Genomic DNA, 27,706 nt, shown 5'->3' with positions numbered 1-27,706 from the left:
GTGATTATTGATGTTGTACTGAAACCCAAACACTACGGATACAGATAGATGTCTCACGAGTAGTAGACGGTATGCGCTTATCGATCGTTTTTTGTTCATAAGTGTTTTTAAATGGAAGTTGTCAATATATCGTAACGAAAGTGGAGAAAAAAATATATTGTGATGCCTGACTATTGCAGTGTTCCAATGTGCCGAAATCAAGGTCAACCGTATTCGTACCATCAATTTCCTAAGGAGGAGTCCCTCCGTAAAAAGTGGTTGCATGCTATTCGTAGACATGATTTACGAAATAAAAGTGTGTCTCGTTATATCAAGGTCTGCTCAAAACATTTTGCTGTTGAAAATTTTGTCATTACTGAAACAGGTAAGTAAGCTAATGAGTTCTGGTTCTAATTAATAATTTTATAATAAACTAATGGCATTCTGAGTAGTTAATAGGACCTATTTCAAAAATTTTAGGCGAAAGACGAAGACTTAAGAAGAACGCTGTACCTTCGATATTTTCATGGACTGGCACTGGTACCTTGGAAATAACTCCTAAAGCAAGTAGATTTAGAAGTAGTGAAGCAGCTAAAACACGATGTGTGGTGGTGGTGTTGGTGGCGGTGAAGGCAGGTCAACATGAGGTAGCAGCATTTGAAGAAGTTAAAGAGGTGCTCAACACAGATTAATCATTTTTATAAGTGCTAGTAACACAGGACAGTGTGGTATCCTGCATATTGAAAATATTATGGCTAGGGAAAGGATTTTAACATGGAAAGTATGGTCACAAAAATGGTGGTGGTGGTGGTGGGGGAATGTTCTGAAAATACATACAAATCGTCCCTTAAGAATGAATACCGCGTAACTGACAAAACTCAAAGTTTACAGGTGAGACAAAAAAAACGTTTATTTTCAAAATAATAGGAAATAATAGAGTTATTTTCTGACATTGTGATGTAAACGCATCGCTGGATACTCAGTTAGTGCTATTAAATTACTTGGTTACGTTACACAGTCACGCTATCGTCAGTTATGCGGTATTGGATCAGTTCTATTTTTTTTAAACGGTGAGTTATGTGGTTTGGATTCTGTGATAAAATTGATTAAACCTAATTGTTTAAATGATTTTTATTCCAATTGTTACTATTGCATTTTAAATATAACCTTAAAATACAAATGTCCTACATCCTTGATTTTTATAGTAGATACCCAAATAGGGTCACATGAAATGAGTCATCAACTATGAGCATGAATCACAATTAATAACTTGTCTTCATTCTTATGAGTGTGGAATGTTGTCGTAAAAGGAGTGGCAGTCTTTAGAAATTACACTTTTGAGTTGCTGAAGATTATCCCATTTGGTATTCTTTATCTTTAAGCGCTCTTAGTAAAGTTTAGGAAGCTCTTGTTCACTTACTAGTCTAGGTCTCCTGGGCATCTCCACAAAGTCATCCTCAAAATCCAGTTTGTAGAAAATAACTCCCGTCGGATCGTATTTTATAACTCTAAGATCCGTAACAGTAGGACGAATGAAGTCGTAAATCCATGAATCTTTTATGGCATAATTGGTGAAGGACGAGTAGTCGAGATTAACTGCATTGTATGGTTGTGGTTTTCCTCGTGCTTCTTTCGACACTGAAGCATATTGGCTAGGAAGTGTGATTTCACGGTTCTTTAACTTACATTCAATTGCACTATGGGCTGAATCACATTCCATTTGGATGTGACCCTTTTCCAATAATTTCTGGAAAATCGCAACCCCAGTTTTCTTGGCTAGCTTTAACAAAGCGTTAGACATCACTATGTTCCGATTTTGGTAGGTACATCCGTCGGAATACAAGATGTTAGGAACTCGTGACTTTTCTAGCTGCTTGCTTATTGTATCGATTATGCAAGAGACAAAGACTGAAGCCACTAGCTCAGCCTGACTTTCATCGAACCAATAGCATGTTACATCATGGGTCCCTAAGTTATATACAGTAAAGTTATGTACTGCAAGCTTTGTTTTGTAATATAATGCACTAGCCCTCAGAAACGGAGCTACCTTTACCGCCTGAAGGTCCATGGTGAATACTGCACATGCTCCAGCTTCTGCATCCTTTTTGTCCTTTATTTTTTTCATTTCTGGCTTTTTCCTTCATAGCGATATGTTTTAAATAATTGTACTCATTTATATTGCCAGTTCTGTACCCAACACATAGGTCACATTTATATTTTCTTGGCCTGAACAAACCCATGTTCAAGTCAGAGAGAATGGTATTGAAGGTGTTCCTACTGACAGTCTTATTATTCCTTCCTTTGCAACTCTTTTTGTACAGTTCGTACAGATGACTCACCGATTGAATTACAGGCTCCAGATATACTTTTGTTGACTTGCTCCTGCAGTAGTGAGAGGGTAATTTCGACAATTTTTCCAAAAATTCATGTACTCTACTCTCCTTGCTACGATTGCCTAATGGATGGTTTTTGTCAGCATGAGGAATGGTTCCACTCTCCGAAGATTGACCTTTCCAGTACCTAACAGTCCATTCCTTAATTCCGAATGTGTTTAAAAACATTTCCTTACAAACTTGTTTCTTTTCATGGTTTATGCGAATGTAATAGACCAACATACCACTGCGTCTTGATTCCCCTGCACATGGTCGTTATCTGGGGATGAAATCCACGAGTCCATTAATGTACAGTTTACGCTGATCCCAAGACATGGTCTCCCAAAATTCCTTAAATATCTCTTTTCTTTCTTCATCTTTAATGTTGATGCACTCCCTTAATTTTGACTTTTCACACATATTTGAAGTTCAAGTAGGTCCCTGCTTTCTTTTGTTTCTCTCGATATCTTGTATGACTTTCTCTTCTTTTGTCCTTCCGTAAATTTGGTATGGATTGCCTTCCATTTTTCGTTTCTTATTTTTGTGTTGTTTCCATGCATCTTTCAAGCTTTTCTTCTTCCTTTTTCTTGATTCACTTAAATTTCCAAAGAATTCTTCATCTCAATCACAAATTTCTTCTTTGCCTTCTGGTGCACTGAATAACTCAGCCGATGTTTCAGGGGTGTAATCAGAATTGTTTTCTTCGGATTCTTTGTTGGCAGGAGGAAGGATAGGAGGACCTAAAAAGCAAAATAATGTTTGTCTATAAAATTTTGAAGCAGTATTTGAAGTAATAACATGCAATTAGATTATTATATACTGAAAATTAGTGCAATGAAACGTGCATACTTTTGTTGCCTGTAGAGGTGCTTGAAGATCTAGGTAAAGATTTCTCATTTGGCTGTAATTTTAGAGTGCCATTCTCACAGTTTCCATCATCAGTACTTACCAAAATAAGAATAAAGCGGAATGTAAAGAAATTAGAATGTTTTATGGCAGACGATCGTAAACTTAATTTAGAGTCTGTGATTTGGAATTTGCATGTATAGCTTCAGGGGTTAATAACTGCACAGTAGTGGGACCTGGAATGTTAATAAAAATATTTAGTCTTCGTTATAATATAACATAAAGCGATTAATTTACAGACCTACTAATAACATGCAGAAAACAAATTTACCAGTATTTGATTTTGCATTTCTTCTGTGAATTGAAGCATTTGCAAATGAGAATTTAAGTTGTGCTATTATTTCTTATTCCGAGAACGTATTTTCCTCAACATCATCGGAGTTCTCAAGAAGTATTTCCTCATCACCGAAACACGTCTCATGACTGAGAGCAGGACAGTAGTTTTCCTCTTTTCCTTCTGAAGCCATGTATATCAGTGGCTTTAATTCTGATTTTTCAGGATAATAACTACCACAGTTATTTTAACAAAAGTACTATTACTTTAACACAAGCACTGTAGGGAACTCAAGACAAACTTCTTCTCCCGCCAGAGTACGATTCTTATATATGTGGGTTACTGATTGACAGTCACAGAGTTGGCTGTCGGCAACAATACTGCGCTACTTTCAGTTCACTATGCATGAATCTGCGGGAGTTAATAAAAAGGGAAATCGTCTTAATTCACAAAACCCCGCCAAACGAGACAATGTAGTTACGCGGTATTTCAAATATATATGAGTCACTGTACTTACGCGGTATTGTTTTACCTCCAATTTTTGGAAAACAATACGTAACTAAGAAATTTCCACTGCTGAAACAGAAGAGGGACTCATTAAGGATGCCAACAGTGCCAAAAGGTCATTTTCACCAAAAAAGTCAGTTACGCGGTATTCATTCTTAAGGGACAAAATATGTGTTGATCAAATCACTTCATTAAGGTTTGAACCTGTTACATGACATTTCTTTATCACTGAGCTTGATAGCTGCAGTCTCTTAAGTGCGGCTACTATTCAGTATTGGGGTTCAAACCCCACTGTCGGCAGCCCTGAAGATTGTTTTCTCTGGTTTCCCATTTTCATACCAGGCAAATGCTGGGGCTGTACCTTAATTAAAGCCATGGCTGCTTCCTTCCCACTCCTAGCCCTTTCCTGTCCCATCGTCGCCATAAGACATATCTTTGTCGGTGTGGCGTAAAGCAACTTGTAAAATTAAAAAAAAAAAAACTTTCTTTATCCCATTTACTGGGTTCTAATTATTAATAAACATGTTAAATTGGATTACACACATCATTTCAATGTTTTTGACAGTAAGTTGCAGGCGCTTTGAGCTCAGTAGATCCTTATAGAGAAACTGCGCTTGACTTAACATCCACAGAAACAATGTCAGCGCTCGTAAACGGAGTTCAGTCAAAGATGCAAAGGTTTCCACATTTCGATTGTTCTTCAAATTTAATTTGTATTTGTCTTTATCAAATCAACCAACGTTGTCCCTAACACTTACCAACTTCTTCCACACTCTGAATCATATCAGGCAAATACTTGTAGCCATGATTTACAAAAAGTTCCAACTCTAGGTCTCTGTTATTGAATAAGTTGTTAGACCTGCTTGATGGCTGCTGTGTCTGTTGAGTCTAGGGCACATATAAAGCATATGATTTTACACAGTTTTTGCACAAGGAAACTGCGCATCTTATCCAAGTAGGCCTACCCCACCTTCTGGTGACAGCAAAACTGTGCAGGGTGGAGCCCAGTCACTTCTTGGTACAAAACTTGACGACTGGGAGCCTCTACGAGAATCTTCTTCAGAGCAGCAACAAAGTCATTTACTCAGCTGTAATTCTCCCTGATACTTTCACAATACATGTCACATGGCTGAGATTGGGGTACATGCCCTTCGGTTGTTGGAAACTTTTATTTTCCCCACCCGGTGTGTGTGTATTGTATATATACACACAGCCTAACCTGCCCTGATGGTCACTTTATGTCCATACGGACATTTTTCCACGGAACCAATTTTATTTTACATTAGATATGTGTTAAATAAGCCTCATTTAAGCGGACACCTTGAATTAAGGACAGTGAACATCGCAGTTAATCTTGTTCACTTGTCTTAAGTGGACACTTCACACGTTCCAGGACACTTTCTTTGCACAGGGCTTGGTTACGTGAACGAATCATATCCATGAAATTTCATTGTACTTTTTGTCCCAAATGCAAGATCATTGGTCTCACGCAAATCAACTGTAAAAGTAGCAGTAAATTCATAAATTCCATAATTACTAGAGAAATATATTTACGTAACTACGGCGACTATTTCCCTGTAGACACGACTCTCTTCTGTGGCATTCCGCTTCATCGTGCCATTTTTTGTTTCCTTCTCGAGGTCCAGTGCTAGCACCAACGAATGGGAGTGCTATGTCTGTGGATTCTCAATATCTTTGTCCATTATGACTAGCGCGGGCAGTTCAGATGGGAAAATGGAGGTGAAAAATATATCGTTAATAACAACAAGAAAAAAAAAAAAATTTTGTTGAAAGAAAAATATCTTGATTTCTGGACCAGTAATTATATTCATTAATGAGTTATGGGCACAAGTCAACAACTTGCCCCATCAAGTAACATCAAGCAAAGCAAAGAAGTTCAAAGAAGTTAAGTGAGCAAAGACTTCACACACAAAAGTGTTACATGAAGCAAATGACATACTGAAGCGCTGTGACGTAGTAGAATTCATAGTCGTAATGTAGCACAGTATATATGTGTATATTTCTCTAGTAATAATCGTATTTATTAATTTACTGCTAATTTTACTCTTAATTTGAGTAAAATCAATTATTATTTTCCATTTAGGACAAAATTTATAATGAAATTTCATGGATACGATTCTTCACGTACCCCATGTCTTCACCTTAAAATCATTCTTTTTGAATATTTTTACTATTTCGTGTCCAAGGAAAACAGAAAAAAAGGTACATAGGAACGCTGAAGGAGATGTGAAGTTAATTTTTGTATACAGAGCTCTTTCCAAACCTTTTGTTAAGGTCATCTTTTGAACTGTAACCAGAATTGCCAAGGGATTTTTCAGCATATCTTGCATCATTTTAAGTTATTCATAACTCATGTTGTCGCTGATTAGGTCGAGATCTGGTTCTTCTGTTAAACTTGACAAGGATGAGTCTCACATGTCCTGATTGTTGAGGTAGAAATACCATAGCATTTCAATTGCCCAGTAAACATGAGGAGGCGCGAGCGTGTTTAGATTTCGAGACAAGAAAACGTAGTGCAAAAGGATTTTCAGTGAGAAAATTAAACTAAGGGAAAACGCAGTTGTGAAGAATTATAATAATATTTTAAGTGAGCGGGAGGAAAATAGGAATCGAGGAATGAAAAGAAGGTGGAAGTCAGTTTTTGCAGAAGTGAACATGTTTGGTATATGAGTGATTTGAATGTGTTCGAGCTAAGAAACTGTGAGTGAGTGGGCTAATTTTACAAGAAAAAAGCATGAGAAATCGCAAATTACCTGAAAGTTTAGTTTAACTGAATAAATGTGTGTGTCATGCAGGGTCGTTATTTCTTTTTCGAGAATATCGCAATAAAGAAAAATGTGCTAAATTTGTACACTCAGCTGAATGATAACTTCCCGAAGCTGTAACGAATGTAAAGACTGTAAAATCACTTGTTATATCTCCCAGCCAAATATTTAGTTATAAATTATTGAGAGTAAACAAAATAAAGATGTATGCTTATATTTAAGGTGGATGTTCTTTGTCGTTAAAATGTTTGATTAATTTTTACAACCTTGTTTTAATGGACATTTTTCCACGGAACCAACAGTGTCCGCAGAAGAGAGGTTCAACTTTGTATGTATATATACATATACTGTTATAATGTTTCACAATAGTTATGTAATTTTTCTGGCTCATATTCCTATACATTTTGTAGTAACAACACATGCATTTGACAGAAGTAATCCCAGCGACATATCTCGGGCCACTTCTGAACCCCTCTTCCCATTCCAGATAATTAAGTCAGAACAAATCAACATATAAGTTTTTTCCCCTGGTTTTTAGAACAAACCTAAAATTCAAGAATTGGCCACCGAGATTACCAAGGAGTTAAAGAATTCACTTGAAATGGACGCGCCTCCTCTTCCTTTGTGCTCAGTGACCATCAAAGGTGAACCAGACGAGACAGATATGGATCTACCACTCAAGACCTCCCTGAAGACAGAGGAGATAGACTGTAAGGTAGGTAAGAGCTCTTATTGAAGACATCCTCCACTATACAAATATCAACTTCAAAAATATATGTGAAGGGCATTTATAAGACAATATTTATATTTTTTTTAAAATATATATAGAAACTACTAAATATTTGTGTGTAATCTATTGACTCTGAACATTGGACATCAGGTAATTTCTAACATTAAAAGGGGTGCGAGGTCTTGGAGGCCACTTAACGTAAACATTATTCTGGAGAATAAACTGTTAACAAAAACTTCTCTTTAAAGTATCGTCCTACTGGGGGGGATAAAACTGGCCTGGAAAACCTTTATAAGACTGACGTGGAATTTACCCTTGTTAATGAACAGGAGAACTGCCCACCACAGGAAATGCTGGAAACCGAGATTTTGATGCATCATTCAGTGCTGTCACATGTCTGCGCACGTCACTGTGTCATTGGTGAATGAGTGAATGAAGCAGTAGTGTTTAGTGTCCATTTGAATGTAACAGAAAATGGTGCTCACGTTAAAGCAGCGTATGTTCATTGTCGAGTTATGGGAAACACGATTCATGGAAAACCTGTGCAGAACTGTTTGTGCAAGAGTTTAAGACTGGAAGTGTTTTGGTGAAACCTCCAGCAGACTCTGCAATGAAAAAACTTAATGGCAAAATGGCATGAAACGGGCTCTGTAACAAATAAAATCTGTAACTATCTGAAACGAGTTCAGACACAAGTGGGAATTAAGAGATCATCATATTGAAACGTTCTCAAAAAGGACCTGCATCTGTATCCTTACAAATTTACTGTGTTACATGTGTTAAAGCACCCAGATTCTGCTGGTGGTTTCAAAGTGAAGTGGAGTCAGGATCTTTGCATCCTCAGTTTTTCATTTCTACAGATGAAGCCATTTCAGACATCTTCTGTGATGTTCATTAACCTTTTATGTGCTGAGTTACCAGTTAACTGTTTGTTACCTCAGTGCTGGGTTTTTCATTTTTATGTTAAAAATATTCTAGATGCCTCAATTTTTAACATATCAGTGGGATGATTAGATTAAAATGTTTATAAATGTTGGTTCTTTATTAATCTAAATGCAGATGGAAGATCCTACACTTATGTCAATATTATTTTGAGAGAAAACAAAATTACACTTTTTGTACCAATGCATACATCTTTATATAAAGTAAAGAACCCAAAATAAAATTATTTCCTTAATCTGTAGGCAACTAATATATGTATATATGTGCATGATATGATCCTGAATAACGGACGAGTGACTGTTGATAACATGGCAAACCATATGGACATTAGCCATGGTTCTGCATATGAAATCTTGCATAAGTGGTGCATATGTGACTTGCTGTGCAACCAAAAACCTTTTTTTTTTTTTTTTTCAGAGGGTATCAGAAAGCTTGTGAAATGGTGGATGATGTGCATTGAAAAGAAGGGTGACTGTTGAAAAATATCAATAAAAAGTGTGTACTCTTTCTGTTATGAATTATAAAAGTTGATTGTAGATACTTATTGACTTGCCTTTGTATCATATCAGTTATTTTCACATCCAAAAAGCATAACTGTTCTAAAACTTAGTTCATGTCTAAATTTTGCATACCCCTGGGTTGAAAAAAATTTATGATATATTTTTATTAATCAGTAGAAGATGTTCCTGGGTTTTTAGAGTTGTAAAATTTTTTGACTAGCACTGAGAATATAACCTCATGTTTTGATCTCTCTGGTTCATATTATTCACTTGGCATAATCATTCTTAAGTTGATAAATATACATGAGTACAAATTTGTTTAGGAAACTGTCATTCAAGAACTGGTTCCTGAGTTTCACGAGGAGCTAAAGTATTCACCTCCAGTGGATTTGTCAGCTGAGCCATGTTGTTCAGTGACTGTGAAATGTGAACAAGAGAACATGGATACAGACCTGTCGTTTAAGACTTCACCAAAAATGGAGGTGGATGATTTGAAGGTGAGCATGAAATATGGTTAAGAGCAATCTAAAATTGCCTGTGTCATAATACAGTCTTCCTCATTTCCTGTTTCCAGTCTTCTGGATCAGATTGTAAATCAAGGACCTCCACAGTCTCTCTCTCTCTCTCTCTCTCTCCACACACACACAAGATGAGTCCGCCAAACACTAGCGTCTGTGTTGTATCGTCCAGTGATCAAGTCGATCATGTCCATATTCCCGATTCTTTTCCATTAATTGCCTCATGCTGAAGATTATGTCCACTGTAGATCTTCCACTTCCTAAACCATACTGTTCCTATTGCAACTCTCCTCCTACCTTTCTTCTCATTCTCCTATCTAATGTAATTTCCAGTATTTTTGCCATTTCTGATAAGAGTGTGATTCCTCTATAGTTACATGATATAAACTTCATTCCTATTGACAGTCTCAGTTATACAATATAATTGTTTAATCATTCCTCCTATACAATACATAATAATATAACTTCACCTATTAAGATGTCGTTTTTACATTAACCTAAATGTTTCGACTCGTGTTTGTGGTCGTCTAAAGTGGGTTTGAGCCTTAAAATACATATGTTACATTCATTGGTTTAGTGGTTAAAATATTTTACATCTGGTACAATAGGTCTTATATTAAGATCTAATTATATATAAGGCATGATCAAAAAGATTCCCTTTGAGAGCGTTGCTGCAGCAGACATGCTACATAGTGCAACTCTGATGTGGGTATATAAGCACGGACATGTAGGCGAAGGGATTAGTGTGGCAGTCGCGCCATGCCGAGGTGCGTGCGTTAAATGCGGCCATGTGAAGTATGGTGGCAGTATTATCAAATGCGTCCAAACAAACAGGACCAACATGGTAATATTATGTTCTTGGCTGCCGAAGGACAAACACCGGTGGACATCCATTGAAGAATGAAGACTGTGTATGGGGCAGCACGTTTGTCGAAAACCACCGTTGAGGAATGGTGCACCAAGTTTCGTGCAGGTAACGCTTCGACACAAGACGCCGGTCGATCTGGGACGCCAGCCACATCCATTACGGACAACAACAAGCAAGCGGGAGGTGGATGAGGCAGTTAGGGCAGACTGGCACATAACCATTCATGCGCTAGTACTGGATCTCAACATCAGCTTTGGTCCCCTCAAAAAGGCGTCGAAGTGTCGACGCTTCCTGTGGGACGAGGATGTGCAGCAGGCAGTTACACACTACTTCACGCAGCAGGACACGGTGTTTTACCACACGGGGATCTTCAACATGGTGCGTCAGTTGGATGAGTGCCTCAGTGCGATTTTGTCCGATTGGCATCCCGATTCTAGACTGTACGGCCGTTGAACGAAACTTTTTGTGATCGCTCCTTATATAAATAAAACACCATTCAAGTGTGTCTTAAGATACAATCTCTTTTTTTAATTTAAATTATTGCCATATGGTTAAAATCTCTAAAATTCCTCAATAGTGAGTTAAAATCCATTTTAACTTGTTGCATTTGGTTGTATACTAATGTTCAGGAGGTAAGTGGCATATTACATTCTTGTTAAATGTTATTGATGTTGGTTTAATTCCATCAATTAGAGTATCAGTGTAATCTGTAATGAAAATGTTAAAATATAGTTATCACACACTTTTTTGTCCCCCTTCTTAAATACTGGTATTATTATTACCTTTGCCCAGACTTCTTGCACTTGTTTCCCTTTCCATATACACTTTAAAAATTTGTACACTCATTGTAGTCCAACAGGTCCAGCAGCCTTTATCATTTCCACAATAATTTCATCCATCCCTGATGCTCTCCCCATAATGATCTACCCATGATATAAAATTAATGCTTCATAATTTTTAAATTGTTTTTCTTTCAGAGGACGGCAGGGCAAATTAGAAAATGCGGGGAAGATATGAAAGCAAAAAGGAAACAGGAATTGCCCCAGGAAAAAAGGCAGAGGTTGTCTACTGGCGGGGGTCCATATCCAGAATCCAGCTCAAACGATCCCATAATTGATGCCATTGGTGCAGTTGACATAGAAACTGCAGACACATTGGCATTCATGGCCAGTAAGAAAAAAAATGAATCATACATTCTGCTGGGAAGAATTGAAGGAGCAAGTAGAGGAGGAATTTGAGAATTCTGCACAGATTAGCGAGATGATTTCAAATTTCACTTCTCATATTCCATTGTTATGATTTGATTAACATAATAAATTTTGCTTCATTCATTGCAGGAGATCATTCCAAGACAACCCCTTGAGCCACCAGAGAGGCAAGAAAATCTGCAATAATAAAGGAGTCTGATAAAAGACTTGAAAGATGTGATTTTGCTGCAAGATAAAGAACTTCATGCATTAAGAATAAAAGAGATGGCAGCAAAATTAATGGTAGCAAAGATGGCTTGTCAAAAAAAGACTCTTGAAATAGAGCAAATGAAAGAAAAGCACGAGATAGAAATGAAAATTTTGAAGAAAAAAGAAATGTGTGAATAAAATTGGCAAAGTTACAAATTCTTGAGGTAAGGGAATAATATGCATGATATGTTGTGGTAATGGAATGTAATATTATATCAAATATATCAAATAAGAAAAGTGAATTATATTTGTTTTTCTGCAGTTTGGTAACTTTTAAATTTATTGCAAATTATTGATATCGATTTGTAATTGTATACATTTTTCCTACCTGTAAAACTCATTAATCTGTGCCGTAGGATAAAGAATATGACTATGACGTGTCATACTATTGTATAAATTCTTTGGAATTCCAACCCTAGGGCAAGCTACATACAATTGACCATGAGAGAAACAGGGAGATACCGAATTAATCCCCGCTATGAATTTCCCTAATGATAGAGTAGAGGTGAAAGATTCCAAGCAGCCTTTCCAATTGTTGCAATGTACTGCACCCTTATTGGCCGCACTCCGCTAGAATGCACTACATAGCCACAGTTGGCTGAGTTTCCACCAGAATCTCGCCTTCCTCAATGTTAGTGACGTGGAGTTGAATGAAGGCCAGTTAACTCTTTCCCATAGGTTGCGTAGTAAAGTGTACTCGACTTTCAGACAGACTTCCTCTGCCATCTGTATGCTAAAGATATAACTTCTTGGAACCACTGAATTCCCTGCACTTCCTAGATACAACTAACATGCACGGAATGCTAAAATAAAGCGGTTTTTTATACGTTACAGCTGACTGAATGTAAGCACATCGCAGAAACATGGCTGCACATAACCAGTTGAGTGAAGAGGATATTTGTTTCAAATTAAATTAATATGTTGACGAATGCAATGGTAGTGAGTTTGAAGTTGTAGGTATGATAATAAAAATTGTATGGGAAGCAGCTGGAACAAAAGATGAACCAGAGGGAAATTGAAATATGGTACATTGCACAGGATAGGCAATGCTCATTCAGGTACTGTCTCCCTTTAAAATACTAGGCATACTTGGACAAAAAATAATTATCAGTTTTAATCTCCATTTAATTCTGTTTCAGATTATGGGCCTCTACATAATTACATAATATTCCAACCAGCGTCATTTTTATCTTCCAATCCCATTCAATGAAAAATAGTTTATAATTTTTATGTCCAAGAAGCAGTATGATTTGCTATCTAAATATCTTCACCTGACGGATTCCAAAATGAAATAAATTGGGGGATTCAGGGTGAAGTTCTGCATTACCAAGAAAATAAGAGCCCCGTCAGGTTGAGCAATTTGGACTAATTTTAAGAACAAGCAATTTAATATTAACCTGCATTATGTTGGATGCTTCTTGATGTATCATTTCGAACTGGGGGGGTGGGTTCCTGTGTGTAGTTAGATGATCTCATTGTATCATTTTAGGATAAGTATAGTGCATTTCCCCGTTTTGCAAAATTTGAAACTGATATCTTAAGTGTTTTTTTCAGAATTAATTAATGAGGTAGTCCACACCTATACCTGACAAGCAAATTATTATTGTAGGTTTTGCCAGACAGTGAGTCAAAGATAGTCCATGGGAAAAGGTTACAGAATGTAAGATGTAAGAGAATGATTTCTTGACCGCACGCTGCTTTTATCACCTTGGCACAAGTAAGTGTAACCACATGTGATTAACACTAATTTGTGTGTATATCACTTCTTAATGTTCATTGGTTTCAACACACAGCGATTGATAATTCCAGAAATTTTAAGACTAAAGTTTTATTAGTGCGCATTGGCGTCTACACAAGTCGTGTCACGTGCTATCAATCTTGACTGAGACTTGCTCTTAAAAATAGGAAAAATAAACGACGATCTCACCCCTCACTATGCAGCTGCTTGCTGGCTGACAAGCTCTCAATATCAAGCCTCTATTATCAATTGATCGCTTAGTGAAAAAATGGTACAATGAATAAATTCGTGAAAACAATGAAGTTTTTTCTGTTCTTTCCAATTAATGACAAATATGGACGAGTACAGTACAGCTGTGGTAAATATATATTGTCATGAGGAAATAATTGTAGGATTGCTTTGAAAGTAACTTACACGAGTTCAGAATTCAATTATGAAGGTAATCTGGTTGCAATCGGGTGATTTATTCATTTACAAATGACGTAAATTACGAAAATATGATCACTGCATGCCAAATTTTAAAGCCCATATTTCCGCTAGTACCTATATACAATCGCGGACCTCTTATTTGTGCGTTGTGAAAACATATGCTCCAAGTGGGCATCAGGGTAATTGTTAGTTTCTATCTCTGTTGTTACGATTCGGCATAGTTTTCTGCAATGTCGACAGAGAATGGTGAGGTTGCAGGCCCTTCTCAGCAGAAGAAACACTGTCTAGTAGGCTCACTTTCAGGAACACATTTTCACATTTTGCCAGTAAATGTGTGGCTAAGGAGAATGGGCGTAGATCACAGAAGCCGTGCAGACAATGTTAGAAGGGGGTGGCGGCGCAGGACTGCATGCTCTACTGTATAGTGTGTCCAGGACAGCCAGGCTTTTGTATTGAGCAGTGTTTCGTGGAATTCCACAGAAGAGAAAGTAATTGACTCTAAACAATGCCATAACGGTGTTTGTTGCAGCGCACTAATGGAGGCTACTGCATTGACTAGGTCCATTGTATGGCAGTTGTTCACACAGCTGTAACGCAGATGTTACCGCTCAGCATTCTTGCCAGAAATGTTAAAAAAATGTAGCTATTTGTCGCAGCAAAGTTACTAAATATATACGACCAAACAAAACATTCTTTCCGCGATTCCACTTCGTTACCTCTCATGATGCATATGCTGCGTCAAGCGGCACTGTGCGTCATGATTCCCATGCAGAGAAATTTTATTGCAATAATTCAAGTAATGATCTAAAATGGATAAGGACACAGAAATAAATTCCATTAACCCCTCAGCGCCGACCTCTATACGTGGTACAGACCCTCTTTTCTTCCGTAGCCGCCGACCTCTATACGTGGTATAGACCCATACATGGTTTCACATTTACGGCTATAGCGCGAAGAGTTTTGGAGTTACTGGTATGCAAATTGTTTTTTTTCCAAGAAGACATTTTTGGGTTTATCAGTGTTGTAAATAAGAATTGAAAAATCGTTATAATGTAGTTGTTTTTGCAAGGATAATTATTTGTCAAATAAGTCTGAGCACTAATCTCTTGCTTTTTTAAAGTCTGTTTGCTTCATTCGTTCCCACAGAATAAAATAAAGAAATGATCTGAGAAGTTTGTCTTTTCGTGTGACGTTCTTTGCTCTATTTGTACATTGGGAGTGCGGTTTATTTATTATATTTGTCTTTATTTCTCGGCTTGTAATATTTTCGTAACTCTCCACGAGCGCTCTGTGTAGGCATCAGTTAGTGCTGTTTCCTGTCATACGATACGAGAACCAGTTGTTCATGGTATATATCTCGTTTGAAAGACGTTGTCTCGACCTTTTATCTGAAATATGTATCGGTTGGTTTGTTTCGTCATAAATGTTATTCCCCTCATTCAGTTTCGTCGTGTTGCTTTCGGTCTCGCTGCAGCTTCATCAGTCCGTGTGACGCGCCGCGCTCAGCCGTCGTATAACTGACAGTAACATGCTTGAAATATTGTATAATTCAGATGAAAGTTTAGTCGGAAGTAGTAGTGACAATATAAGCAGCAGTGATAATGTAGCAGTGGTAAATGATGAGAGTGACGATGAGGAGGAAACAGTACTTGGAAATTTTGTGTAAAAGTCTATAGATAATTATACAGGTCAAAGAGAAGTTTTCAACGGTGAATTCTGATTGCTAAATTCTCTAATAATATTCGCACAGGTCACAGAGACAAATATTGAGCAATTACCTTATCGGGTTCAGCTGGTGAAAGGTTTGTTTACAAAATACGCTCGCTCGGGAGGGGAACGAAATATTCAAGGCCGGCGCGCATCAGATAATACAGTTCCAAGGTTGCAGGAAAGATATTTTATCAGGAAATTAGCACCCAAGAGTTGGAAATCCAAACCTCAGAGACATTGTATCCTGTGTTCAAAACACGGCGAAAAGAAGACGTCAGTGTACTGCTGCCAGGAATGTGACTTGAGTCCCTGTCTCAAAGAGTGCTTCGAACTCTATCACACGGAACTAAATTACTAAGGAAATGTGAAACAATTATGTAATTATCTGCATATACATAGTTCTGTCATAAGGAATTCCAAATTTCGTGAAAATCGGGCTACTTTTATACATGCAGTAACGCTTTAAGTGAAGCGATGTATTTCAGTCGTGCGTAGTTGAAATCTCATCCGGCCGCGGGGTAGGAAGCTATTTAAATGGCTGCGACGCTGAGGGGTTAAGCAAAAAAAGTATTACTGTACGGCAGTAACGGTTGCCCATATCCAAGCGGCTGCGAACACGTTGGAAGTGCTTTGGTACCAAAAATGGCATCAACACACACAACCTTCTACCTGTATATAATATGTTATGACCTATTTTATTTTATTAAATCTTTGGTGATATAACTGTGGTAAGTGCCTCATTAGCCTTGGTGCAAATTTTGGTACTGATCGGTGGAGGCGGATAGATTTGTACAACGAACAAACAAAGTTACTTTTGATTTTCTAGATTTAGATTAAAATGTTGTATAAATGCAGCTCTGATTGCTTGTCCTCTGGGTCTGTCTTCTGAGGCCATAACAGGTACAACTCTGTCTGGAAAGTCAAAATTATTGTGAACATCAGTTTCATAATTTATATCAATATTGTGAAGCACAGCACAGTTGTTTTTGTTACATTAGTTTGGTGTTCAGTTTTTAAAAAAGGCAAGATCATTTTCCAGGCGCCAAACAAACGTTTCACAATATTTTTGGTCTTTATATTTGTACCTTTTTCTAGCCTCATTTTGTGTGTTAAGTACTGATGTAAGAAGGTATTGTTTCTGGGCATAACCACTGTCACCCAGAAGAATTCCATTGAACCTCCTTTCCTCGAATACAGTCGTGAGAGCACTGTCTTCAAAAGTTCTGTTGTGATGTGCTGATACAGGCCAATGAATTACAGTGTACAGTATTCCATTTTTGGACAGTAGTGAAGTGAGTAACATATTTAAAACTTAACTGTAATAAACCTCACTTTTATCTACACAATACTTATACTCCTCTTTCTCTTATTTCTAGACTCAACACTGGAATTATCGTCGGTTTACACACGTTCCATATAAACGCAATTGTCGTCTGAGAGGAGAATACACAAAGGCTAAGTCTGCAAACCGTACCAAAGTCATGACCAGACAAGGTTGATAATGAAATTTTTTCCATTTCAACTGAATTGATCTTTATAGAAGAAGTAATGTTGCTTTCCTTTTTGGATGAGTTCTTGCACATTTTTCTTGCTTCATATAGACATCCTAATCAAATTCTATTTGACAAAATAAGACTGTAATTAATAAAATGCTGCATTCGTCATTTCACACCAACTACATTATTAAATGCATTATTGGAACATGCCACAATTCCACCTACCTGGTATTACCCAAAGAGATTTCTTTCTTTTCTTTGCTAGTTGCTTTGCGTCACACCGATACAGATAGGTCTTATGGCGGCGATGGGGCAGGAAGGCATAGGAATTGGAAGGAAGTGGCCTTGGCCTTAATTAAGGTACAGCCCCAGCATTTGCCTGGTGTGAAAATGTGAAACCACGGAAAACCATCTTCAGGGCTGCCGACAGTGGGGTTTGAACCCACTATCTCACGGATGCGAGCTCACAGCTGCGCGCTCCTAACCATGCGGCCAACTCGCCCGGTCCAAAGAGATCTACAATCCTACAGAAAAATAATTAACACCTAGGTTCTTACAGTGTGCCCCATGAGGTACTATCACCCCATCAACAGAGTAATTGAAACTAAGAGGACATTTCCTCTTGCTGAACCTTACAACTTGACTTCTCATTCCATTTACCATCACACCATTATCCACTGTCGAACTCACAACATTGTCTAAGTTCCCCTGCAACTCATTTACTACTCTATACAGCATAACATCATCCACAAATAGCCTTATCTGTGATTACAGTTTTTTACTCGTATCATTTATATATACTGTGTTTATAAGGAAACATAAAGGTGATTGATTGTAATAGGTACACAGGATAATTATGTGATAATATTCCTCATTACCTAAATGCTATCACTGGCTCATGTAATTCTGTTGTTTTCTATTCCATGTAGTTTGAGATGCCAGATGACGATATTGACGGAAACAGTACCGATGGGACTTCTCCAGATTGGTAAGTACTCTCAGAGAGTATATTGAACTACAGTTGAGGAACTTATACTGATACAAGTATTAATGGCCGATGCCAGCTGACATGCCTTGATGAATTTTACGGGATATTAGGTCATGATGTATGAGCGAGCTAAGAGGTTGTGTTCCCCGCAGCAAAGTGAGCACTTCTTCTCGGCTTTACAAGCTAAAACAAAGAGGGCTGTAATGTTTACAAACTGGATTGGTGTGCTTTAATACATGGGTGACGGGCCCCGAGAAATCTTGGTTTTATTCACTACATTGTTTTCGATCTTCTTGTGACATCTCTTGACCATATCTTGAACTATTTTGGACGTGTACATCGAGTAGAATAAATCGTAGATGTATATCTGCCACTTTTCTTTTACTCACGGCCTCTTTTATTCTTTGATTTAGTTTCGAAACGCCGACTTTCTTTCTGCCGGTTCAGTCAGTGACAAGATGGAGCTCCCGCGGAATACGGTGTTAGCTGACGACGATATTTTAGAAGAATTATATGCCGATGATTGTTCAAATGGAAATAGTCTAATGAATTAGTGGAACCTGAATGTGAGAGTGATAGTGGAAGTGATATTCAAGCCTCTACAGGTCGTAATTTACCTAGTGAACTTATTTATTCAAGTGATTCTGACGACGACAACGATGTAAACATTAATTATATGTTAGGAATTGAGGCTGAAGATGGTTTCGTAAAGGCAGATCCACTACTACTAGGGGCATTGGAGAGTACCCATACCAACTTTAAAGATAAAATCTTAACTGGTTTAATATTTATGTACATTTTTATAATCAAGTGCACCCTAGTATGCTTAGTAGAAAAATGTCCGGTCCACAGGGTATGCGACAAGTTCAAGCATTCGGTCAGCAATGTGTTAATACTTGTCTGAAATTCAGCCGACATATGAAATCATTGATGATTTTTTAAACATTTTTTTTACCATTTGCTTTACGCTGCACCGAAAGAGACAGGTCTTATGGCGATGATGGGCGTTGTTTTAGTAAATACCATTTCTGTATATTTCTGGTGCAGTTGTGTACAACATTATGATTAATAATTTTTTTCTTTTTCAAAATTTTGTGCGGCTATTTCTAGCCGAGTGCAGCCCTTGTAAGGCAGACCTTCCGATGAGGGTGGGCGGCATCTGCCATGTGTAGGGAACTGCGTGTTATTGTGGTGGAGGATAGTGTTACGTGTGGTGTGCGAGTTCCATGGATGTTGGGGACAGCAGAAACACCCAGCCCCAGAGCCACTGGAATTAACTAATGAAGGTTAAAATCCTCGACCCGGCCGGGAATCGAACCCGGGACCCTCTGAACCGAAGGCCAGTACGCTGACCATTCAGCCAACGATTCGGACAACATTATGATATTGAAACTATACTGACTGGGCGAGTTGGCTCTGCGGTTTGGGGCACGCAGCTGTGAGCTTGCGTCTGGGAGATAATGGGTTCGAACCCCACTGTCGATAGCCCTGAAGATGGTTTTCTGTGGTTTCCCATTTTCACACCAGGCACATGCTGGGGCTGTACCTTAAGACCACTGCCTCTTCCTTCTCACTCCTAGCCCTATCCTATCCATCATCGCCATATGACCTATCTGTGTCGGTGCAATGTAAAGCAAATTGTAAAAAGAATAAAGAAGTTATACGGAAATAATTTTTTGTACTGCACATAAAAATTCAGTTCTCTTGGAGTTCACATTATTAATATTATACATGTAACATTACAGGCCTTTTGCAATGTCGTCCCCCTGTGGGTGGGGGCAGTAGATTAACACCCACGGTATCCCCTGCCTGTCGTGAGAGGTGACTAAAAGAGGCCCCAGGGGCTCCGCACTTAGGAGCGTTGGTTGGTGACCACGGGATCCTCAGCTGAGTCCTGGCATTACTTCCAGTTACTTATGTTAGGCTCCTCACTTTTGTCTATCCTATCCGACTTTCCTTGGTCAACTCTTGTTCTTCTTGGACCCCGATGGTATTAAAGCACTCGAGGCCTTAGGGAGTCTTTCATTTTCATCCCCTTCATGGCCCTTGTCTTTCATTGGCCGATATCTTCATTTTTCGAAGTGTCGGATCATTTCCATTTTATCTCTCCGATTGGTGTTGGATAGAGGATGGTTGCCTAGTTGTACTTCCTCTTAAAACAATAATCACCACCACTTTGCAATGCTGTGATATGCCTTCTCAATATCAAGGAAAACCATAAACTGATCTTTGCCTTTTTCCCAATATTTCTCAGTATCTGCAGTGACTAAGCAATGTAGCGTGTTAATAAGACAAGAGAAACCGGCGAAATATCATATCATTAAAAAGGTTACTTCTGTAGCCAGAAGAAGATTGCCAGTTTTTCTAGTTTTAGACATATTTTTGGAAGTTAGATAACCCTAGCCTTCTGAAGTATTTCCTGGTTTTTTAACGAACTTATCTATTCCAGGATACCTGTACCTTAACTACATGTTATTTTCTAAATACCGGGGAAGTTGGCCGTGCGGTTAGAGGCGTGCAGCTGGGAGCTTGCTTCTGGGAGATAGTGGGTTCGAATCCCACTGTCGGCAGCCCTGAAGATGGTTTTCCGTGGTTTCCCATTTGCACACCAGGCAAATGCTGGGGCTGTACCTTAATTAAGGTCACGGCCGCTTCCTTCCCACTCCTAGGCCTTTTCCATTCCATCGTTGCCATAAGACCTATCTGTGTCGATGCGGCGTAAAACCACTAGCAAAAAAAAAAAATTTCTCAATTTTCACCTTCTTTACATTTCTTTTCCCATATTCCTATCTCCTTCACATCTATATATTTTTTCCCCCCTGATATTTCTTGTTTCTTTAAATTCCCGTCTATCACCAAATTATTCCTCTCATTTATTTTGCAATATTCTGTTAGTGTTCCCTTGCTGTTACCCTCCCATGGCACTACAGGCCTTGAAGGGCCTAGCAGCTTACCAAGTGACCGCTGCTCAGCCTGAAGGCCTGCAGATTACGAGGTTTCGTGTGGTCAGCATGACGAATCCTCTCGGCCATTACTCTTGGCTTTCTAGACCGGGGCCGCTTTCTCACCGTCAGATAGCTCCTCAATTCTAATCACATAGGCTGAGTGGACCTCGAACCAGCCCTCAGGTCCAGTTAAAAATCCCTGAACTGGCCGGGAATTGAACCCGGGGCCTCCGGATAAGAGGCAGGCACGTTACCCCTACACCACGGGGCCGGCATCCTTGCTGTTACATTCTATTATTTCTTTCTATATCTTTCACTCTTTGGACTACCTTCTTATACTATCTCCTGTCATCCCTTGATGAATTTCTTTCCCAGTAACATCCCATTCCTATGTCTTCTAGCAGCTTCTTCACCCCATCCACCCAGTTGCCCTCGTTTTGATGTTTTATTTGGTGCTGACATGTTATGCCAAGAATTTCACCCCCTCGTACCCATTATGAATCTCAACCAATACTTGACTATTCATTTTACAATATCTGCCCTTGTGCTCACCCCTTCACACATCATTCTCATTCCACTATTTGCATTTCAGCTTTGCAATGACGTAATTATTTTGGCAAATTTGCTAACGACTACATCTAAGGCTACAGTTCCATGGCCATCATCATCACTGGCACGACAGCCCTCTGTTGGCCTTGGCCCTCTTGAAGAGGTTTTCCCCATTTTTTCCTGTTAAATATGTCAGGCCAGCTATTTCTTCCTCAGATTTTGTAACAAGAGTGTTTTACAGATTTAGTTGTCAGCCCAATGCCAATCCCCAGCAATCCTAGAGGGCCGATGTTTTCTTTCGGGTTTGTCCCCCTTAGCTGGTGGGTCCCCATCTCGAAGCATCAGGAACTCGCTTTTAGCCCTTACATGACTTAGCCGTGTACATGTAGTGTACCCGTTACCCAGATGCCACAGTGTGGACGTGCATGCATTGAACTTGGTGGGAATAAATGACATTTCCTGTGTTTTATTAGTACACTTCTTCCAGCAAGTAGTGAATCCACAGGCCCACATACTACCCCTTCAACCCCCAATTCCATGATCTTCTGCTCCCCAAATTTCAGCTCCGTACAATATGTTTGCTTTATTTAAATATATTTTTCAGCACTTTATATTCTAAGTTAGACATGATTGTATGCAGTATTTTTATACTAGCCAAGGCACTCACTCCCTTAATGTTTGCTCTTTTTTAATCTGTTCTGTCTTCTAGTTAAGTAAAAGTTGCCTAAATTTACAGGAAAATGCAGTGTTGTACAGCAATAACAACAAATATGCTGTGTAAACACAATACAGAGTATCTTTTGGGATTTGTCACTTCTGTTTAATAGCTTGACTTTTCTTAGAGCTGGAGGTACACTTTACTGAATACTGCACTGTAAGTGGATTCTGCTAGGGTAAAATAATACCAAATTTATTTGTTTTCCACCTATTCAATACATAAAATGTTTTTATTGTCAGGATTTTATCCTTGACATACTACTGTTGGGACATGTTTCGCTCATCTACCGAGCATCCTCAGCCACTACAAAGTCTCAACGTTAAGTCATAATCTTGATGTACTTATAATTAATCGTACTTAATTACAGTCTTAACACTAATTAGGTAAAACATTTTGCTAAAAGTGTAGTTATGATATACAATGTATAAATTGACAGTTTAGTTGTGATTAAAATAACAGTGCCAAAGTTAGAGTAAAAGACTTGATTCATTAACACTGTTGTCTAAAATTCAATGGTAACATGGCACAATGAGATTCTGGCTAAAAGTTTCATGCATTTCTTCTTTCATTCTAATGGTGAGTGAACAACTGTGTGTACTGTTAATGTATTGGTCTATAGTCTTGATTAAAATTACAATATCATCCCAAACATAAAACGTCTGAAGTTCTTGTCTTTATAAACGTGTTAATTTAATTGACATTGTACGTTAATCCTCATGTGGCTTTAAAACGTTACAGGATGTTCGGTAGACGAACGAAACTGCAGTATTATGTCAAGGATAAGATCCTAACCTTAAAGATATTTTATGTATTGAATAGTTGGGAAACAAATAAATTTAGTATCATTTTATAACGAATTTCAATATGGGCCTAAATATGAGGGCATTTGCCTGTCCGCGAGCCCTCAGAACGGCAGCAATATGGCGAGGCATTGACTCGACAAGGTAAGAATCTGGACCCACACATCTTGTGTTGCTACCCACAGTTGGTCTTGTGTAGTCGGTGTGGTGTTCGTGGAGCATACATCAGCATCGACAGCATCACATAAATGTTCAATCAAGGTCGTAACTTCACTGGAGTGCTCCTCCAACCACCTGGGTGCCACCACAGTGCGGTAACATGGCGCATTGTGTTGAAACATGGCATCTCCATCAGGGTACTTTAGAGCCAGAAAGGCATGCAGGTCTGATTAACGTCCTCATTACGTGCACCTGTCAGCGCTCCCTGCAGGCAGACAGTGGGGTTTAATTGCAACCACGAGAACACCACCCAGAACTGAGCCGCCTCCCACCTGGACACAATCTTGTTGACACGCAGCAGGTTCCATAGCTTCATGGGGCGTACGCCACACTCCCACGCGCCCGTCAGCTTTATACAACCAGAATCGGGATTCATCGGACCATATCACATGCCGCCACTTTTCCATGGTCCATTGTCGATGTTTGTAGGCCCATGCATGTCATTGAGCTCTGTCTCGAGGTGTCAGCAAAGGGACACGAGTGTCTTGTCAGGTCAGCCAGTGAAGCCTATGCGATGCAGTTGCCTCCTTACAGTCCTGTTAGAAATGGGTTCCTGACTCCCAACATTCAACTAGGCAGTCATCTGACTCACAGTAGCCTGTCGAGCGCCCAGTATGGTTCTGTGGAGGCGACATGATGTCCGTTCATTACATACCTGTGGTCTTCCTGTGCGGCGGTTTATGCGGGTGGTAACATTCTGTCTGCAATAATGAAGAACTGCCCTCAGCACTGTTGACCTCGGAAACGCCCATTCGCATGTAATGTCCTCAATGCTATGACCCATGCACCGTGCACCGATGATCATCCCACGTTCAAAGTCGGTTAACTCGCGACTTGTTGCCATCTTCATGACACTAGGGCCTGTAACAGACTGCTCAGCTATGCCACTACTAGCTGCAACACTCAGGTGTCATACACGGCACATTTTCTAATGGGACACCCCTTCCTTGGAGTTTTGGCCTCTTGTATAAACATTTGTGAATGCTTTCACTACACAGACTTGCATTTAATTTCTGTAGCTGATTTCTTCTTGTTGAATGTAAAAGGTTGATTTGTACAGTGATTTGTCTTGTATATAATGTAATAAATCTTTGTGTATTTTCCAGTGCATCAAACTCCATGCCTTCTTCCAGCGGAGCAGTTGGGGAGTTACCCACAATTGAGAACATAAGGACCTCGAAGGATGAAGTCATGGCATCCTCCTTTCCCATCTCCTGCTCACGGTGCCAAAGCAGGTTCAAAAATAAGTATCAGTTGAGGAAACACCGTCATCACTCATGTACCTTGGAGGATGCACCCTACTTGTGTTTGCAGTGCACAAGAACGTTCCAAAATAAGTGTCAGTTGAGGAGTCACCTTTACTCTGATCACCAGATTAAATCTGAAGATGTGGTTTTCTCTTGTTCTGCCTGCAACAAGATTTACGCCAAGAGAACAGACTTTATGAAGCACATTTTAGAGTTGCACCCTCGGGTGAACATACACCTGTGTCCTGTCTGTAATGAGACTTTCCCCACTTCCTGGGATCTTCACGAACACCTCTCTAACTACAGTGACGATAGTTACTCATGTCCAACATGTGATCTGAAGTTTCCCACTAGGACGAGCCTGGAGCAGCATATGCATTTTGAGGAATATACTTGTAAAAAAAGCAGTATGAAATTCTACAGCCATTCTGCACTTAATCAGCACATCAAAAGCCACTCAGAAGAAGTCCTGACGTGTGACATATGTTATAAGTCATATTCAAAGAGGTCTGCATTTGCTCGACATTTATCTACTCATCCAAATGATATTCAAGGCCCGTTCACGTGTGAGACGTGTAACAAGGAGTTCCCTCGACGCTCGCATCTTGTACTTCACATGGCTACAGATTCTGGTGTTCATTCTTTCACTTGTTTCATGTGCCAGAAGTCTTTTACCAAGTTGTATGATCTCGAGAGACACGAAGAGATCCATAGGAAGGGTCATACTTGGACAGTGAGACGACTACCAATGTAGAGATCATGAATATGCGAGGGCAGTAAATAAAGTAGTAACTAACAAGTACATTCCTTCAATGTAGTCACCCGCAAATGTCTGGAAGCTGTTGAGGACTGTTGGCAAGGCGTTCTCTGTTGATGACAGCGACGGAGAACCCTACTGCACGGAGTACGGATGCCACGTCAAGACATCGGCGGCCTCGGAAGTGTTCCTTTAACTTCGGAAACGGATTGAAGTCACAAGGACTCGCGCCTGGCAAGTACGGAGGGTGTCCCGCAGTCTCATGCCGACCCGCACGAAAAAGCCTTGACCCATCGTGCAGCCGTCCTATACGGTAATGCATTCTTGCCACAGGGTTCACGTAATCCTCTATAACATACTGATGCACTTTTGCCACGGGAAATTCTGTTTTAATCCACAAATGCTGATCACCTTTTGAAAACATGCTTTAGAGCACTCTTCACTTCAACGCCACATAGCAACAACACTCCCTACTGGATGCAGACTACACATCATCATCATCAGCGCCACCTGACGGCTCCCATATCCTGTTTGGGTGTGCTCTATGTCCTGCGAGCCACTACTTTACTTACAGCCCTCGTATGTACTGAACAAATCAACCTTTTGTAATCTCACTTGTTATATGGTAGTGTCATCTAGCCATATATTAAAATCACCCTAGTCGTCGTCTCATTCCTGAGTGGTGTGACTCTGTAGATGTGTTATGTTCTTGCTGTAGTTGCACCGTCCATTCTCATCCTTCACATGAACAATATTGAACAGATAATCTTTAATTGGCCCATGCATCGTTGAGCTCTCCTTACATGCGGTTTGTCGACGTCGACTTTATCATGCGCTGTGATCTTTTCATGGTCAAAGAACTTCAGTAATCTGTTATAAACCTAGAAAATAAGTGTTTATTGGTGTTAAGATTTGTTTCCCTCTGTGTAAATCTTAAAAAGTTATTCTTAAGATAAATCTTCAAGAAGATTATTTACATTAGAAACTCCCAAATTTGAGACTCTTTTAAAATTTAGTGTTTATTTGAATTTTTTTTTTTGTTTTGTAAATTTAAAATAGTTTTCTACAAAATTTCATTCCTTGCTTATTCCAGTCATGTCATCGTATTGTGCCTCCCCTCTACTGAGATTGCACACGTGTTGTTGTCATGCCTGAAACTAAAACATTTTTGAGAAAGAAGGGTCTGCCTATTAACTCTTTCCCGCCCTTAGCGCCTGAAAGCATCCAGCTGCATTATCTGCAAATGTCGGCGATCTATGAGAAATTCTTGTATTTTTTCAGTAGTGAAGTGTTTATAAGGCATTTATGAACACACGGTGCAATCTAAAAGGCTTAGGAAATAAAAGAAGTGCGATAATTTGATTTGACGTTGCCTAGGCAACGGTCTTGAATTTCCACGAGCATGGGTCAGCTGTTTCGTTCGTAAACATGGTGGGATTGAATACTTTGGATATTTGAACTGAGCTGAATATAGACGAAGAAAGTGACACAGAATCGTTGAGTAGGAGTGGAGGTGAATTTTTAGTGAGTGAATAACATATCACCGAAGATAATTTTAGTGATGACAGTGTTGTAAGTGAAAACGGATATAGAGAAATCGGACCTGATGGTGTTGCTGCAGCATTTCAGGTAAAACAAACATTTCGTTTCGTTACTCTGAATGATTACATGGATAATACTGAACCTGTTCATAATTCCAAAAGAGTATTACGAGAAATAGATTATTTTTGACATATGTTAAGAGGAAACAAACTATTCAGTGACATAGCAGATTGCATATCTAACCTCTAACATACCTGTAACATCACTTCCTTGGTAATATTTAAGCTAGCACTTCGTTCACATTTTGATAAATGTGGATAAAAATACAGCATAGCACTCTCGAAAAGAAAACAAATATCATTTATATTAATGATTATAATGACTTATCTTTCTCCGTACTCCCTCGTTGTCATCACGTCTTGGTGGTTAGACATGCGGGCTTGGTTCATGGCATTTCCCTCATCTTTTTGGGAACATCTGGGACAATCTTGGGTCGTTGCCAGTCATCATAGGCTGGATTTATCATCTCATGTCGCCATAACCTAGGTAGCTCTGCCTCCAAATCTTAGTGCATGATGTCTTCGGCCTCTTGCACAGTTAGAACAGAATAATACGTCAGCATAGTTAGTTTCATCATCATCTTAAGGACACAGCCTGCTATAATCTATGGATAATAAAAGAGTACCGCTTCTCTAAAATAATATTTTATAATGTTTTAGGATTTGCAGT

At 39.1% G+C, this 27,706-nt stretch overlaps 1 protein-coding gene across 1 annotated transcript; it reads left to right on the top strand.

Annotated features, from left to right (window-relative positions):
* Window positions 1-123: 123 nt before the first annotated feature.
* Window positions 124-27,230, top strand: LOC136885892 (zinc finger protein 286A). The gene is made up of 6 exons (XM_067158581.2): window positions 124-364; window positions 460-653; window positions 7,363-7,539; window positions 9,320-9,493; window positions 18,142-18,200; window positions 24,538-27,230. The coding sequence occupies exons 1-6, from the start codon at window positions 163-165 to the stop codon at window positions 25,430-25,432; spliced, it is 1,701 nt and encodes a 566-aa protein (XP_067014682.2). The 5' UTR covers window positions 124-162; the 3' UTR covers window positions 25,433-27,230.
* The last annotated feature ends 476 nt before the right edge of the window (window positions 27,231-27,706 follow it).

Source organism: Anabrus simplex, chromosome X (assembly GCF_040414725.1).
Source record: "Anabrus simplex isolate iqAnaSimp1 chromosome X, ASM4041472v1, whole genome shotgun sequence".
Lineage (NCBI taxonomy): Eukaryota > Metazoa > Arthropoda > Insecta > Orthoptera > Tettigoniidae > Anabrus > Anabrus simplex.
This window is presented reverse-complemented; position numbering and strand designations above follow the sequence as displayed.

Coding starts and splice junctions, on each gene's coding strand:
- LOC136885892 (XM_067158581.2), top strand. CDS start 163: ATGCCTGACTATTGCAGTGTTCCAATGTGCCGAAATCAAGGTCAACCG. Junction 654..7,362: donor CATTTGAAGAAGTTAAAGAG/GTGCTCAACACA, acceptor CCTGGTTTTTAG/AACAAACCTAAAATTCAAGA. Junction 18,201..24,537: donor GATGGGACTTCTCCAGATTG/GTAAGTACTCTC, acceptor TGTATTTTCCAG/TGCATCAAACTCCATGCCTT.